We start from the raw sequence: 16829 nt of genomic DNA, 5'->3' as shown, positions 1-16829 counted from the left end.
CTACTGCCATCCCAGCACAGCAGGCACTTCTGAATCCTGAAGGCAGGTCTTCATACCTGAAACACCTTCAGCTTCCCATAGAGCAGGCATGAGTCAGTGCCAAGTACTCTTGGAAATCTCAGCCTCAGTGTGTCCCTTATGTTTATGTCCTTAGCTTCAAAGCTGACAGCAAGCAAGAGTGCTGTGCTCTGAGCAGAGTCAGCGGTTCCTCTTTCCTACAAGAACCTGAAATTTCTGCATGTATGCATTCCTACAGCAGACACTGGGAAAGGGGATGCAGCCATCCAAAAGGAAGGGTCTTGCTGAATTGCACTGAATATAATTTCTCTCTTACAATGGGAGCTCACAAGAAGTCAGGCAGGGTCCTGGAAACACGAGGATTGCAGGACTGGTAAGCCTGTAAAGCCCTGATAAAGCAGCATGGCCATTTCAGAGATTATTCAAAACTAACTGAGAGTGGGGATGTGGGGGGGAAGCTTCATGTACCACTTTGCCACATTTCTTTTGATGTTAAATTGATTGTTTAGTTTCCCCTGCAAGAGACTCCGCCTCCTTTCAAAGTCCCCTTAAAACCTGCAGAGATTTTATCCCAGTGCAACTCCTGCTTCGCGCTTAATAGTTACACAGGGAAAGAGCAGCAAATGTCCTCAGTCCCACTGCAGAGGATTCAGACACCTGGTGCTTTAGAAAACTGCTGCCCTGACAAAGAATTTCTACTTGCATTGAAGTGTTTTTTGGCTTCCATTTATGTTTTCTTGACTCTAAAAATAATTTAAAGGAAGGCATCGCTTGTTGCTGGCCTGGAAAACACCTTCCTTTCCCTTTTTTTTCTTCCTTTTTTAGAGTGAAAAGAAACCTGAAGAAGAGAGTTGTTCTTTAGTTTCTGCTCTTCAAGTGTAGGTTAAAATGCCAGGCAAGAAGGAGGAGGCCCTTGGCATCGCTCATCTCCTCCTGGAACTGCATTGCATCACTCGGAAAACAGGGCGAGAGGACATGAGACAGCTCATCCCGATGTCTTTTTAACAGCTCTTGGTTAAAGGCATGGAAATTCATACCACCAGCATCTACTGCAAGAAAATGAGCAGATGCCAGAAGATTTTCTGTTACAAGGAATGAAAAGCCATGGGTGTGTTTTCTGTTTTTAACACCAGCAACATTTCGCAGGCTGACTCCCTCGAGGACAGCGGCAACTGGACGGCAGCAACCCAGTTCACCCAGCCAGGATGGAGGATTGCTCTGTGGGCCATCACATACTCCTTCATTGTTATCACATCCATCATTGGCAATGCCACCATCATCTGGATTATTCTGGCACACAGGAGAATGAGGACAGCTACCAATTACTTCATCGTTAACTTGGCTCTTTCAGACCTGCTGATGTCCACTTTCAACACCATCTTCAATTTTATCTATGCCAGTCACAATGTCTGGTATTTTGGTGAGGAATTCTGCAGGTTTCAGAATTGGTTCCCCATCACTGCAGTGTTTGTGAGCATTTACTCCATGACAGCCGTGGCTGCAGAGAGGTAAGAGGCGAATGAAGAAGAAAAGGTCCGAAAAGATCCCCTGCAAGTCATAAAAAAATCATTGCAATAGTTTGTGCAATTGGCCCCCACTCTGTCAGATGCCTTATCAGCAAAGTGGGAAGAGGGCCAGACTGTGGGGTTTGATGCCTATTATGGCATGATCTTCTGTTTTATCCCTGGTCTGAAATCACACCTAAATCTGTAAAGAGGGGAAGTGGCTGGTATTTTGTTGTTCCCACATTATTGACCATAAATTTTTTCCCAGTCATCCTGAACACTCTTTTGTGCGTTTGTTGGGTTTTTTTAAACTGTGAGACAGATATACCCGGAAAAAGGAGAATATGCTGCAGGCTGCTGAAACTATCAGCACCCCCAATCCTGCTGTGAGTCCAGCAAACCACTAGAAATAATGGGAGTTAGATCAGAAATGGCAGAATCTGCTCCCCTGGTTCACTAGAATGACTTATTCCAAGAGGGAGGGCAGTAATTACAGTGATCCTGTTTGACTTCTGGGGTAATTTGGTATTTTCATAAAATTCACTTCCATCTGCCAAGTCACTTTTACTTGAACTTTCATTTCTGGAGTCTGACTGTGTTTACAGCTCATTGTTAAATAGCATGAAGCTGTTTTGCTTTTTACAAGAAAGTGACCAAAAGTCTATGGAAATTTCCTCTCTTAAAAGCGATAGTGTGTGCAAGAAGCAGAGAAGGTTATTTCCCTTTAGGCTCTCTACCCTCCTTCCTTCCATCCCTCCATTACTTCCGCCCTCCCTGCTGCAGCCTCACGGTGAAGGACTTCCCTGGGGCAGCCTGACCCGGCACCCAGGAATACCGGCAGTCCTTTATCGAAGCCCTGCTCTTGACTTTGCAGTTTCCTTCAGGTTTCCTGTGATCCTTATCAAGCGCCCATATCCACAAGGGTCCTTCCAGCTCCCTCGGGAGGGGAGCCAGCGTCCCTCTGGAGCCGTCCGAAAACTGAAAAGCATTGCTCCCTGAGCCATCAGGGTCACTTCCCCAACTCCCCCCCCAGCTCGCTGCTCAGATCACCCCGGCACACCCAGCCTCAGGAAGCAATCACGGACCAATCACACCAGATAAACAGGCTAGGAGAGGGAAAAGGGCTTTTCCGCACGTGTAATGCCCGCTGACACCTGTGCAGGAGCTGGGGGCACGGCACAGTACAGGACAGCTCATGAGGACAGGGCTGAGGGACGTGTTTATCAGCCTGCAGTTGTCCAGATGAAAGCAAATCCCTATTTAGAATCAATGGCAGCTCACTTTTAGACTCAAATACTCTTTTGCTGCTCCTGGCTGTAAACCAAGGGTTGTTGATAACTGCTATTTTATACATGTTGTCTGCCAAAGAATACATTTAAAAAGCCTGTCCTCATAGGTTCCTACTCTTGTTCCTTGGGGATTTTTGGTGAAAGCACCTATATAGGCAAAATCTCTTTAGTCACATGTCACGGATCAGAAAGAAAACTTGGCACCTCACTGCAAACCATATTTAGCTATTCTTTGCTTAGCCTTAAAATAGATCCTGACACAGTCTCCTGGAAACTCAACACTTCCATTTATTGTTATGAGAACCTGTGTTCACTCCAGCTCCAATGTTTAACTTTGATAAAACAACATCTTTTGAAGTGGTTTATTTTAAGGAAGGAGGCTAAGAAGTGACAGCTCCAAGTGATTTTTGTCTGCCATGGAGAAGACCCTGGTGATTATTGCTCACCATTGGAGTTTCCCCATTACCAAAGCAGCTGTTTCCACTGCAGCACTCAAGGCAGAAATGGAGTCTTCTCAATCAGCTCAAGTTTCACATTCCAGTTAACAAAGTCCCCTATGACCTGTTTGGAAAGTGCACAGGAGTGTCCAAAATTCAGCTTGTTTCGTCTACATGGATGAGGACCAGAGAAAGCATGCTAAGATTGTGGTCCCAGCATCCTGGGATGTCACACTGAGAGAGGGCACAAGGAGCACAAGCAGCAGGGGAGCAAAGGCAGTGCTGCCACACAGCATGAGGGACCAGGAGATCTCAGCAGGTTTGGTAAATCTCCCAACTTGCAGGAGCTTGCCTTGGGGGTGCATCCCTGGCAGAGTGGGAAAGCCTCCACCCAGCCCTGAAACACCTTTGATGTCTGCAACATGGGCTGCAGTGACAGCACAGTGGCTGGCATCATTTATTCCTGGGACTTGCCATTCATTGAGGGCCACAGATCATAGTTTCAGGCACTTCTGTGGGCAAATACTGGGGAGAATATCCACCAGTGGATTCCTCCCTGACCAGACTCGAGCACTGTGTAACACTGCCTGTGGCAAGCTAAAGAAAAGTGAGGTGACATGAAAATTTTATAGCTAAATAAGGCCCTGCTGCTGTGCAGCCCTGGACTGCTCACTGTGCTGCCTGTCCTGCAGCAGTGGCTGGGCCAGAGCTCCCTACCAACAGCCTGGCCAAGAGACAGCACAGTTTGTCAGATTTTTGCTATGAAAACCAGGAGGCAATGGGCATTTTCCACTCTATTTTGCCTTTGTAACATCCATGACAAAGAATAGGGAAAGCATGACAAGAAATGCATAATTGATTATGTACTCATTACAACACTGTGCATTTCCACGCAGGGAACTTAAAACCAGAGAGCGCCCCGGGCTCATGAGTAATCCAATAGTCAGATGTGCCGTGAGGGCTCGGAGCAGGTGTGGGATGGAAAGACAGCCCTTTCCTCTGCTGCAAGCACAAGTGCTCAGGCAGTCACAGACAGAGGTAGACAGCACAAGTTTTCCACAAAAATCAGCGGGGGAAAAAGTCGAGGTAAAGGATACTCGAGACCCCAGTCTGCTCTTGTGATAATATGAAGCATCAGAGATTGACATAATTAGGAGGAAAGAGCACTCTTGGGTGGGCAATTTTTGGTAAGGCACTTTAAAAAGTAATTAACAAAAAGATCGAGAATACTTTTTACAAGGGCCTGAAGTGACAGGACAAGGCGGAATGGCTTCCTGCTGATAGAATGTGGGATTAGATAGGATACTGGGAAGAAATTCTTCCCTGTGGGGGTGGGGAGGCCCTGGAACAGGGTGCCCAGAAAAGCTGTGGCTGTCCCATCCCTGGAAATGTCCAAGGCCAGGCTGGATGGGACTATGAGCAATCTGGTCTAGTGGAAGGTGTCCCTGCCCACGGCCAGGGGATTGGAACTAGGTGATCTTTAATGTCCCTTCCAATCCAAACCATTCTGGTATTCTGTGAAGAATTCCATAAAGGGAATGCTTGCAAAGACTATATGCAGAAGACATAAAGGACTGCTTCCTCCTCACACCAGAAGCATCCATCCATGTGGGTTTGATGTATCCTGCCCTAAGACTTGCTATCATTCTCTTCAGAAAGAATTTAGTTCCTTATTATTTATGGCCTGGAGCCTATCAAAATGTCTGTATTGATAAAGCCCACTATGCTGTCCTGTGAGTTTTTACACTTGCTGCATTTGTTGTAAAGATTGCCAATTTCACTGTAAAAGCACTACATGTTTCTTGCAGGTACATGGCCATAATTCACCCCTTCAAGCCCAGGCTCTCTGCTGGAAGCACCAGAGTCATCATTGGGATAATCTGGCTGGTGGCATTCGGGCTCGCCTTTCCGCAGTGCTTCTACGCCGAGATCATGATGGACAATGGAACCATGAAATGCATCGTGGTCTGGCCTGATGACGTTGGATCCAAGCACCAGCTGACGTAAGAGAAGTGATAAAACTCCCAATTCAGGCAAAAGTCAACCAGGAAAATAATTTCATCTCCAAACTGTTGGTTATGAGGAGTGCTGGGAGAGAGAGCAGGGGGATGTGGGGCTGGGGCAGCCCATCTAAGCTCAATTTAAGCCAGCTGTGGAAAAAGCTGCCAGGTGATCATGGGTCAGGGTAATCCTGAACCTGCCATCCTCCCCTGCTTTGAAAACTGGTTATATTATCTAGAACCCCTACATACAGGGCTCAGGGAATTGAAAAGAAACCAGGGCAAAAAGTCTCTAAAGAAGCAATAAATCCTGGTTTCAGAGATTCTGGATTTTCTTCCTCCATCAAGCAGGAGGAAACTGGGTATCTTTAATGCTGAAAAGTCACATATTAGTTAAAAATTATGCTGTTCTTTGTGGGGGTAAAAGGAAAATAAAACCCGAGAGCCGCATGTTTCAAACATCCTAAGGTTTTATAGACAGATTTATCTGGGTACACATCTGCGCTCCCGAAAGCTCCTAAGCCTCACAGCTATTTCCTCCTGCTTGAAAGCAAGATTGTTCAAACAGATGAAACAAGCCATGCCCCGCATTTAGGGGATCTGCTGTGATTACTCGTTATTCAAAGCACGCGATGCACGGAGCAGTTTGACAGCTTTATCAAGCAAAATATATTTATACAAAGTAGCAATGGAAGAACTGAGGAACAGCAACAAATCGATTAACAAAGTGGAAACAATTTTTCAAAACCAAAACCCGTTGTGAAGGCTTTTGCCCTGCTCCATGCACGTGGGACATTTTCCCACACTCAGTCTTCATCTCTGGCAGACAGCTGGATGCCTCCTCAACTTAGCTATTACCAAACTAACTGGTTTTCACACTAACATATGCCAGTTCCATGAGCTTTGTATAATTTTGGCCAAGCTGCAGCATATTCAGCCAGTGGTTGTCAGTTGTTCCCAGTTCAGCAAAGAGTAAAATCAGGCTCGAACCTCTCATGTTGGGTGATGCTCCTCCTGGGTGTCCTTGTTGGTACCCCTTGGCACAAGCTGGGGAACAGTGTGCGCCAGGCTCCTGTCAATTGAGGAGGAGGGAGAATAGATAAACACTAATATGTGAGTCACTGATGACTATTTCATTCAGATGAAAGGTGTGAGGTTTATTTCTCCCACATCCATGGCATGGAAAGGACTCAAATGAGTTCCCCAGCATGCTGACAAAATCCCTGTGGGCTGGAAAGGCTGGTCCTGAACATGGCAAATAGCAGGGCAGATTCTTTCTGGGATGTCCAGCTGAAGAGCAGCAGCTCCTGACCAGAATACATCACTCACTAGCTCTCTCTCTCTGAACAGCCTCAGATCCACAGGTTTTCATATCTTTCTAAGAAAGGAAGTTGGAAACATCGCTCCCCAGAAATCATACTGAGTGACAGGTTTGTTGGGACAGATGCCTGCAATACAGACCATGGAGAAAAATCCATGTGCAGCCATTCATATACTAGTCCAAATAACAAGGAAAAGAAGTATTAAGAAACTCAAAGAAAAACAAAAAAAAATTGAGAACTGGGTTCCTATGTTGACTGTGGGTCCTCTGAATCCTTTGCAGTTGACTAAAACCAACTTTCAAAATTTCTAGACTTCAGAACAAAGGAAGATCTTTTTCTGCAGGAAAAATGTGTTTAATTATGACAGAAACAAGTAAAAAAAAAATTTAAAAACCCAAAGAATGCACTACTGACTGCCAGTGCCTGAAAAATATTTGATATAAAGGATATAGAAGTTTAACCAGAGTAAAGAACCTTAACCACACAAGATTGTTTTTTTTTTTTTCTGGTAACAGGTTAACTTTGCAGCAAAGTAGTAAAGCTACAAGACTAAAAGTTTCTTTTTACATGTGCCCAAGCTTAGGCTCCCATCCTCCCTTCCTCCTCCCAGGATGGGAACCCTAAAAGGGCTTTGCTGCACTCCACACACAGTATTAGACCTTCAGAAGAGGCACCACTCTGCAGACAATAAGAAAAAGTGGAAGACGGGCAGGGACAAACTCACCACATTTCACAAATACAGTATTTTTCCTTATGCAGCCACCAGTCTGGTATTTGCAGCCACCCCGAGGAGCAGATACCCCTGTGGACCCAAACACTCATTCCAACAGTGCTCTGCAAAGCAGCTGACCCCCCTCACTAATGTCAGGAGTAACCCCAGAGCCTTGTCAGACTGAGAAAGACCACTTGCACCCACCCAGCCTTTTGGGGTCACTGCCAGCAGTGTATGCCACAGCCCTCCCGCCTAATCCTGCTTTTCACACTGTTTATGTTAATTTGACAGTTGCTGTAATGGAGTGAGCAGGTTGCTCCCTTCCCATAAATGGTGGTTGCTTAAACTAATCAGCCCCCAGCATGAGGGAACCGGCAGAAGTTTGTGGGGTGACATGGAAAACTGGAAAGGGCTGAGGTAAAATACAGCTGAAGGGGATGCCAGTGCTTTCAACTGGAGCAGTAACTGCGTAGCCTGTTGGTGATACATTAACCATGTGTGCTCACACAAATAAAAACAGCCAGCTACACAAATACAGGCAACATCCCTTCCTCACTGTCTGCAACTTTGTGCACCCTGTTAGCAGCCAGATACCTTCTGCAGTCCCTGATCCAGCTTTTTTTCACTCTTGCCACTACCACATTCATCAAGTTACTCTGTAGTTTTTGGACTATTCCTTTTCCATACCTGTGATTTAAGGGCTTGTACTTTTACAGCTGTCTCTCTCTCCCGACTGCAGTGGGATAGCAAAGCTCAGTGCAGGTGGCCATGGACTGCAACCCTCTGCTAAAAGATAGGTGATGTTACCCTGTCTTGAAAGAGCAGTGAATCCAGCCCAAGGACTCCTCATCACACCACAAGAGAGAGATGAGCTTTTGCTGCTTACAGAAGTCCCTGTAGCAATAATTATAGGCAAAATTTCTTCTTTGTGGTTTTGTTACTAGAAGCCAGCATATATATCCAAAAGACAATTCCTGAAAGAGCCCTCCAAGAGCCATACTGACTGTGAAAATCTGCTTGTTCTTCTCTTTCAGGTATCACATTGCCGTGATTGTCTTGATTTATTTACTGCCTTTAATGGTGATGTTTGTTGCATACAGCATTATAGGAATTACTCTGTGGAGCAGCACGGCTCCAGGCAACCACCTGAACAGAGTCTGCTATGAACACCAAATTAATGCCAAAAAAAAGGTCAGAAGTGAAGCTTAAATATAATTAACCCCAGCACACTAGCCCTGCTAGTTCCAGTTCCAAAATGGAGTTTGTGTTTGATATGAAATCTTGTGGGATTGGGCATGAAAGGTTAACAAAATATTTTGGGTCCAGGGTAAAGGGCATCACCCTGCAAGTTTGAAAAAAATGGTCATTGCATGCACCAGCCAGCCTTCAAGGAAGAAAGACTCACAGCAACAAGCTGGCTGCCAGCAGCCCTTAGAGAGTAAAGTCTGGTGTCCAGTGAATCCACAGGTTGCAGGATAAACCAGGGTAAAACTCTGGACAGGGTGGAGCAGTCTCAGTATAACAGCTGATATCTCATTTCCCTGCACATCTCTCTGATGTAGCTACAAGCAGTTCCTCTACAGAGTCCACTCAGTGCACCAGGAAACATTTGCTTTAACCCCTCCCTGTTCCCATCACCAGGGCACTCCCTCCCTGTTCCCAGTTTTCATTACCAGGGCTGGTTTCTTTGCCACAACAGTCCGGGTCTACATTCTATACACTGCACTTTGGGAGAGCAAACCAGACTCAAAGTGAAACCAGCACTTCCCATTGCCCCAGCAAGCCCAGTCACCCAGAGCCCAGCAATAACCCCTTGCTTTTGTTTTCCTAGTTTGTGAAGACGATGGTGGTAGTGGTGATCATTTTTGCTGTCTGCTGGCTGCCCTATCACATATACTTCATCCTGGGGAGCTTCAAGGCAGACATCTACCAGCAGAAGTACATTCAGCAAGTGTATCTTGCAGTCTTCCTCCTTGCCATGAGCTCGACAATGTACAACCCCATCATATACTGCTGCCTGAACCAGAGGTGAGTAGTGTGCACACATATGCACAGAGAAAACTAAAATCTCAGCCTGAAAAAATGTGAATCTCTGGAGGTGAGAACAGCTGTGAATTTCAACTACAGTTCATAGGCCGAGTAGACAATTTATCCTCTGCTAATAACATGAGGTGGGATACCCTCTGAGTGAGGTTTTGACTCAGCCCTTAAGATTTTCTGTCTCCAAAAAAAAGCACAGACAGTAGGCATAGGATCAGCACAGCCACATTTTCACCCATTTCCACATGCAGACCATCCTACTTGCAAGGGAGGAATCTTTAATCCCTGCAATGCATCTGCTGAGCTAATGCTGGGCTGGCTCAGCCACCTGCTCCTCCCAGGTCGCCCCACCAGCACAGCCGTGAGCCCCCCATGCAGCCCTGGGCTCACCCCCATGGGAAGCAGGAGCAGCCCACGGGTGACCTATGAAGGTCCCATCGGGCCGTGTCACCATGAGGGAGCAGCTAGGGGAGCACAACCCCAGCGTGCCAAGAGATGTCCCTCTTGCTCTGCGCTGAGAGGGCTGCAGGATGCAGAGCGCAGGGAGCTGCTCTGGCTGCCCCGCGGATCTCCGTGCCAAATCCTGCATCCATAACTCCCATCTCTCTTCAGCCTCGCTGCATGCAGTGAGCTCCAAAGGTAATAAATGCTTATCAGCACATTTCCTGCGCAGTTTCACTGGGATTGCACCAGCCAAGTTTAACTCCAGAGCGGTGCTGCAAGGCTCACTCCTTTGAGCGCTTCAAACAGCATCCTTGCCTGTGAGCTTGCAAAAGAAGACAGTTTTGCAGCCTATTCACCCAAACTGCATTTAACAAGAAACACACAAACGTGTCTTCCCCCTCCTCTCTCAGAAAGCAGACAGCTTCCTCATTTAATTATTCATGGTTTTTTAAAAAGCTCCCAGTGGGTAAACACATGTATTTTCCTCAGATGCTCTGTATCTCACAAATGCTGTTACCAGCACGGTCAGCACCATCTACTGAGCACATCAAAGATCCTGCCATTTCACTGATCTTTTATGTTTACTTAAAATACATGGAAATCTGATCATAAACTCCCATTGCACCTCCCTCCACTGTTTTATGCATTTAGCTTTTCACTTCATTCCTTTGATTTCAGTAGAAATATTTATTTCCATAGTCATTCATAGGTAGAACCAAATAATGAGTTTGTTCATTCTCTGTGCAATTAGAAAGATCATTTCACCATTTAATTTCTTTTCTCACTTCTACAGGTTTCGGTCTGGCTTCAAGCTAGCCTTCCGGTGGTGTCCGTGCATAAAAGCAACAGAAAAAGACAAACTTAAACTTATGTCCCCATCTCTCTATCAGACAACTCACAGGAAGTCAAGAACAACAAGTTTCAACACAGAAACTCAGCTGAATGAGAAAGAGAAGACATCATTCACCCTCACCCGATTAACACTTTGATTTCCTGCTCCTGGTTCTGGCTCTATCCCCAAACACCATGCCAAGGCAGCAAATCTGCAGAAGCCTGAGCCTCTTTTTCTCTGGAGCAACTGTTTCCTACAGGACCTCTTTAGATGCCATCAGCATGAAAGGCAGTGTGTTGATAATACTTACATCCATGTAGGTCCAAATATCACCCAGCTATAAACTCATAAGTTTAGCCCTCCCTTACATCAACAGCTGCAATACAGAAAAGACATCATGCCCAGGAGGCCAAAAAATCAGTGGAGCAGATCTGAGGCAGGACCAATCAGTAGAATATAAATTATTCTCTTCTACATTGGGATCTCCTGATTTCTGTTCCACCAAGACACTTAAATTCAGAAAAGAGGCGATGAAGTAGAAAGGCTGGGGCTCACATGGCCCAGCTGGGATGGACCCCCGGGGCTGTGTGGGCAGCTAAGTCCCATGGCTCAGCAGCCCCAAGGCAGATAACATTGTGGACCAAAGCCTGTTTACAACAAAGGCAAATACTAACACATCCAGACTGAAAAACACAGCTTGCCCTCAAAATTTCCTGAATTCTGGGATTTTCATGCCTGCAATTTCACCAGCAGAGAGAAACAATTCCTTAAGACGTTGTCATTACATGAATTTCTACAACCTTGCCCCAAAATATGTTGTTGTCCTATTAAACTGTGCTCAAGTGACTCCTCCTTCACATTAATTGTGGTGCCTAATTTGGAGAGCAAGGCTCTCAGAAGAGTCAGTAGCCAGGGATACCCACTGGCTTGGTCAGGGCTCACGGATCCAATCAGAATCCACCTCCTTTACCTCCTTTTAGTACTAACAGCAGTGACCCATTGCTGTCTTTTTCCAGATAGTCCCTTCATCTTCCCAGACGTACCCCATATTTACCCTCACTGCTCTTCCTAGATACGAAAATAAAAGGCTGAAATCTGTCATCTTCCCAGCCTGAGGCATTATGTGCAGGCATGAAAAACAGGAGAAGCTGAAATATAAACATTATATGAGAGTAATACAGCATTTGATAGTGGTGTGATAAGTTAGCACCTCACAATCACCTTCACCTCTCATGACAGGGTTGTAAACAGTATCACAGAGCCATTAAAAAGCTCCTGTAATGTTGACAAGATCCAGTTATTTGAAATATTCTCCTTTGCTCTGTGAAAACCAAACTACAAAGTGCTGCCAGGCTTAAATTCTGCAGTAAATCCAGAGAAAAGGTTCATGGCTTGAACCAAAACAGTACTCAGGGATGTGATTTTCCCAAGCCTGTTCCAATACAGGAACCAGATGCATGTTCCTTCTCCACTTCTCCACCTCCCTGGCTCTGTGGAGACAATTATGTTATGCAACAAACTTGTCCCACTAATGGACAAGAGAGCACAGGCCCCTCTGAAAAGGTTCATCATTTTAAATCATTCCAGCAGGTAGTTCCTAGTCCAGATGTTACCCAGCCAGCCTTCTCCCCTGGCCAGCCTGCTCTTCCCACAGCTGCACTGCTGGTGTGTGAGCAGGGCAGAGGGAGAGCAGCAAGAGGCATTTACAGACAGCCACCACCAAGCCATTCTGCCAAAGGGATTGAGAACCGTTTGGGAGGGATATTCTGCCAGGCACACATTGCTGGGACCAGGCTAGGCATGGCAAAGACTCCTGCTCTGAGGAACTGAAGGACCTTCTCACAGAGTTCAGTATTTGATACACATGAGCTGTACCTCCCCCTGCCCAGCCGGTGTGATTCTAAGGCCTTTAAACTCTGCAGCTTTCTAATGCAGAGCTTTTTAGACCAAACAGGCCTATCTTGAGCATCCCACCTTCCCCTCCCTCTTCCATCACACCTGAACAGCCACCCAGAGCCTATTCCAGATGCCCTGGTGTCACACATGTGCTGCCAGTGCATCCCCTGTGCAGTCCCTGACTGGCACTGATGTTCTCTGACAGCTCAAGGCATCTCTTTCTCTTGTTTGGAGCAGAAAGCAGAGGATGATTTCTTCATGTTGCAAAAGGAATTCTGTGTCCTGGAGGACTCACAGTGCAGATCCTGAGGTTTCATCCCATAGAAACAGCAATAGCTAAGGAAGCAGAGATACTCTGAGCCCTTGCTATGTGGAAGAAAAGGCAGCTCAAGGCAGGCTACCTTATTCCTGTGATACATGAGGCAACAGGAACACCATGCTCCATAGTAAGTACATGCAATTCTTCATATAAATATAGACAGGACTAAATACCATGCAGCAATAAAGACATCCAGGTCAGCAATAAATCCCTCCTCTGCATGCTTACTCGTGCTCTATGCAGCAAAGCAGTCCCTGCAGTCAGCAAAGAAAAACACTTGAAGAATCTCATTTTTATGGCAATGAAATGAACAAAAAGCACAGAACGGGGTTCAGAAGTTCAGAAACACTTTATTTTGCCTTCTGCTATTTTCTTAAGAAAACAAAACAAAACAAGGTCTGCTTATTTTAAAACCCATTCAAAAGGCTTCTGAGAGAACCCCAGAGGAGTAAGGAGCAGATGACATTACAACAGTGGTATGCAAATAGTCTTTTCCCCAGGAAATATAAGATTTTTGTGTTCATATTGCAGTAATTACAGCTTAACAGTTAAGAGGACTGTGATTTTATTCACCAAGCCTAAAAGCTTAAAGAAAGACATCTCAGTCATTGCTTGGATAACATTGGAGACATTTCTTCAGACAGTTATAGCTTGTGATTCACTTGGAACAGTTTCCTAGGGGTAAGAAGTAGTCTGGAAATGAAAATCCCACCAGGTCTCCCTTTGGAAAAGAACTGCCATGTCTTATCAAGTACATCAACTATGGTCCACGGTAGGAAAAGTTAGAAACACAAACTCACTCCCTATTTGTTATGAGCTGGATCCAATAAACAAAACGACCTATGCCAGCATCTCCAAAATTCACAGTCACCCTGAGACCAAGTTTAACTTCCACTTCTTGTTCACCCTCTATCCTGCACTGAGCCTGGCCCTCAGATGCCGAAGAGCTCCAAACCCAGGTCCCCAGGCACGGCTCACACCACCCCTACAGCACTGCCGACGGCAGGCACAAGATTTGCAAACCTTCAAGCAATTCAAATGCAACGTGTCCCCTGTGCCCAAAAGTTTCTCACCTTCTTCTGTCTCCTGTTTGGGGTCATAGCTGCACATCAAGGCTGTCAGAGATTATTCAAGCTGTAACATAAAATGGGTTATTGGAGAAGCACAGCTTCAGTGTATGAAAAAGGGGCTTTCATCTACAACTCCAACACAGGCTGTGCCAACCAGTGGTATATGAGCACCTGACACCAGGACTCTGCAGACATCAACCCTATGCACACAGGGAGCTCACAGACACGTTGTATCCATCACAAGCCTAATGTAACCACACCACCCTTGGTGCAGCGCCCCGAGGTTTTCCTGCACTGCAGATCCCCCTGCACAAGACAGGGCAGGAGGTGCACCCAGACAAGCTACACAGCCCCTAAGATTTGGGCACTGTCAGCGCTGTGCCTCTGCTGAACTACATTAGGAAACACGAGGCATGGGGACCTGTGTGAATCTGACCCCGAATGCCCGGGAATAAAAACACACACACAAAACACAGGCACCACTGGGATTAGGTTGCAGCTCTCCCTACACAATAGCTCTTCCCAAAGCACTAAGCCACCAGCCAACAGCACCTCTTCCAGAAAGAACCACTAAACACCAGTTAACGCACATCAAAAAAGTTTAATATTTTCACAAGTATCACGTAACACTAGTACCGGAGCTACTAGTGTGCAAAGTAAAAAGACCCTCTACCTTTGCAAAACCAGTTAGGCATGCAATTTTTCAGGTAGACACACACTTAAAGCTGCAATGACTGTTTGTGACTCACAGGTTACTTTACAACATTCACTCACAGTGCACCATAATGCATATTGAAATGTTATCGATAGGTAGGGCAATCCAAATCTTAGGGGAGTGGAACGAGAACAAAGAAGAGTAGCCTGCAAATTTCCATCTACTTTCTGCAGGAAAAGGCAGCAGGGAAAACCATGCGGACATCTCAAATTCATTTTTGGTAGAAGAGTGGGAATTAAGGACTATTGTGTGGTCTCCCTCTTTGCAGAAAGTGGTGTCACTTGCAAATGTTACTCGACATGTACCTTCCTAACTGCTTCTCAATTTAAGTGATACAACTGGTATGCAGATATAATAATGGCATCGACTGGACAGAGGACAGGGTACACCATGTGTAAATGATCCTTGCTGTTGCTTTCATCCTTGGAATAAGCTGCATCCAATTTTGGCTTTGTGGGCTTTTTATGCACCCGGGTCCTCAAAGGCAAGATCAAAACGCAACCCTCCTCTTCCTTTCTGCGCACTAACTCTAGCTGAGTGTTTGTGTTCTGAGTGACTGCTGGACAGTATTAAAGATTAAAGCTCTGTGTGGAAGCAAATACCCATTTAAGGCGAGAGACGGGAGTAGGCGCATCTGAGGGACGCAGTCAAGCTCCAGGTTCGATGGAAGGGCAGCTGCAGTGCCCTGACCCAGACTAACAAGAAGAGAGAGGAAATACTTTTTGTAAGAACCTAAAGAGAAGAATACAGCACAGCCGTGTAGGGACCATAGATCTACCGATTTCACAGGTCTGGAGATTTGGATTACCCCAGTCACCAACCACTTGGCTTTACTCTTTAGGGATTTCTCGCCGAAACGTGACAGATTTCGCCCAGTAATACAACACTACTCACATAAGCAATGGGGAATACCAGTGGAACCAGATCTGTGGGACAAGGGCATTTACTTTCACCATGACAAAAGAGGCAAGAAGGAAGCGAGTAAGTCGCGGTGTCAAGTCCCACTATAGAGTTACGTGCGTGCACAGTGCTGACACACCATAATGTGTTCACAACCGCTTTAGACGAAACAACAGCAGGTAGATATGCAGGAGGGAACTGTTGCTTCCCCTTCACTTAAAAGCATCAACACCCAGGTCTGGTGGTCAGCGTGCTGGCAGTGCGCTTAACAGGGATGCTGCAAAGAGCACGTTTGGTACGATGCAACGGTAGCTCTCAATGCACATCACTTGGGGGCAATTTCGTCTCAGACAACAACTGATTTTTGACAACTGCAGAAATTATAGACTGTTTTTTCCATGACCTACAGATGGGGAAGGTACCAACAAGGTGAGTAAGAAACATGCAGATTGGGGTCCAGAAACAGGAGATATTATTAACAGCACACATTCTATCTTGTATCCTATTTTTTTATGTCATTAGTTGTAATTTTCTTTTCCCCTGATAAAGCAGTGAGTTCTGGGTTTTTACCAGTTCTGACTATGCAGTCGCTGCTTTATGAGAAACACAAGACAGAATTGGGGCCAGGATTGTGGAATTCAGTTCTGCTCAGCCTCACGAAGCCTGCATCCCACCGCTGTGATGAGCGCTGCCCCTTTCCCGCTGCCGTCCTCCGACAGCAGGAAGGTCACGTCGCAGTTGGGTGCCAGGTCTTTGACTGTTTGGTGCATGATCCTCGAAAAGCTGTGAAAGGAAACAAGGGCAGTGGGTGAGGAAGGTCCTGCAGCACCTGTGGAGTGGAGCACTGCCACGGGCATTTGCACTGCATCCCCTTTCACTAGGGTAAGAACTAAAATACTGGAAACTAGGGTGGATTTGAAGCCTGGGAGCAGTAGGAGCTAAAGGAAAAAAGCACTTGCATCCCAGCCCTGCCTGCGTGAGGTTAACTGGGATCACTGATATCACAGGAAACGGAAAAGAACAGACCACATTAGCCACCTTCTTCCCACCCATCTGCCTCCATGCACACCAGAGGTGGGCACTAGTTCTCTTCTCCTGCCCCCAGCTCTTTTAGACTCCTGCCCTCACATGCATTGCTCTGCAGCAGCTCTTCTCCGCTGGACACTGAACAGAAACATCCTCTAAAGAGGTACCGGGCATTTCAGCACTGCTCTGTCATTGCCTGTCCAGAGCCAAGAGATCCTTCCCTTGCTATACAGCTTCCAATTCACTCAGCAAGCTGTGTCCCCTTCAGTTTGTCACCACCCCAAGAATCTTTCACAAGTCATTC

The 16829-nt window shown here is 46.1% G+C and overlaps 2 protein-coding genes across 3 annotated transcripts in view; one reads left to right on the top strand and one right to left on the bottom strand.

The window, feature by feature from the left end:
• Positions 1 to 392: 392 nt before the first annotated feature.
• On the top strand, positions 393 to 11445 carry TACR2 (tachykinin receptor 2). 2 transcript variants are annotated; one of them, XM_010400712.4, is made up of 5 exons: positions 397 to 1526; positions 5058 to 5252; positions 8318 to 8474; positions 9115 to 9311; positions 10561 to 11445. In XM_010400712.4, the coding sequence occupies exons 1-5, from the start codon at positions 1123 to 1125 to the stop codon at positions 10754 to 10756; spliced, it is 1149 nt and encodes a 382-aa protein (XP_010399014.1). In that variant the 5' UTR covers positions 397 to 1122; the 3' UTR covers positions 10757 to 11445. The 2 variants fall into 2 exon arrangements, with proteins under 2 accessions (XP_039409750.1, XP_010399014.1); XM_039553816.1 differs by lacking the exon at positions 10561 to 11445 and having other exon boundaries at positions 393 to 1526; positions 9115 to 9315.
• A 1699-nt stretch (positions 11446 to 13144) lies between these two features.
• HK1 (hexokinase 1) overlaps positions 13145 to 16829 on the bottom strand; it is a 35918-nt gene continuing 32233 nt past the window's right edge. Inside the window, exon 18 of the mRNA XM_039553815.1 lies at positions 13145 to 16282. Within this exon, the coding sequence (XP_039409749.1) occupies positions 16138 to 16282 (145 nt within the window). The 3' untranslated portion in view covers positions 13145 to 16137. The remainder of the gene's footprint in view (positions 16283 to 16829) is intronic.

The sequence above is a fragment of the Corvus cornix genome, chromosome 6, assembly GCF_000738735.6.
Source record: "Corvus cornix cornix isolate S_Up_H32 chromosome 6, ASM73873v5, whole genome shotgun sequence".
NCBI lineage: Eukaryota > Metazoa > Chordata > Aves > Passeriformes > Corvidae > Corvus > Corvus cornix.
This window is presented reverse-complemented; position numbering and strand designations above follow the sequence as displayed.

Bases quoted from the DNA above. Each gene is read 5' to 3' on its own strand.
- TACR2 (XM_010400712.4), top strand. From the start codon at position 1,123: ATGGGTGTGTTTTCTGTTTTTAACACCAGCAACATTTCGCAGGCTGAC. The intron at 1,527-5,057 runs GTAAGAGGCGAA...TGTTTCTTGCAG, and splicing joins ACAGCCGTGGCTGCAGAGAG to GTACATGGCCATAATTCACC. The intron at 9,312-10,560 runs GTGAGTAGTGTG...TCACTTCTACAG, and splicing joins TACTGCTGCCTGAACCAGAG to GTTTCGGTCTGGCTTCAAGC.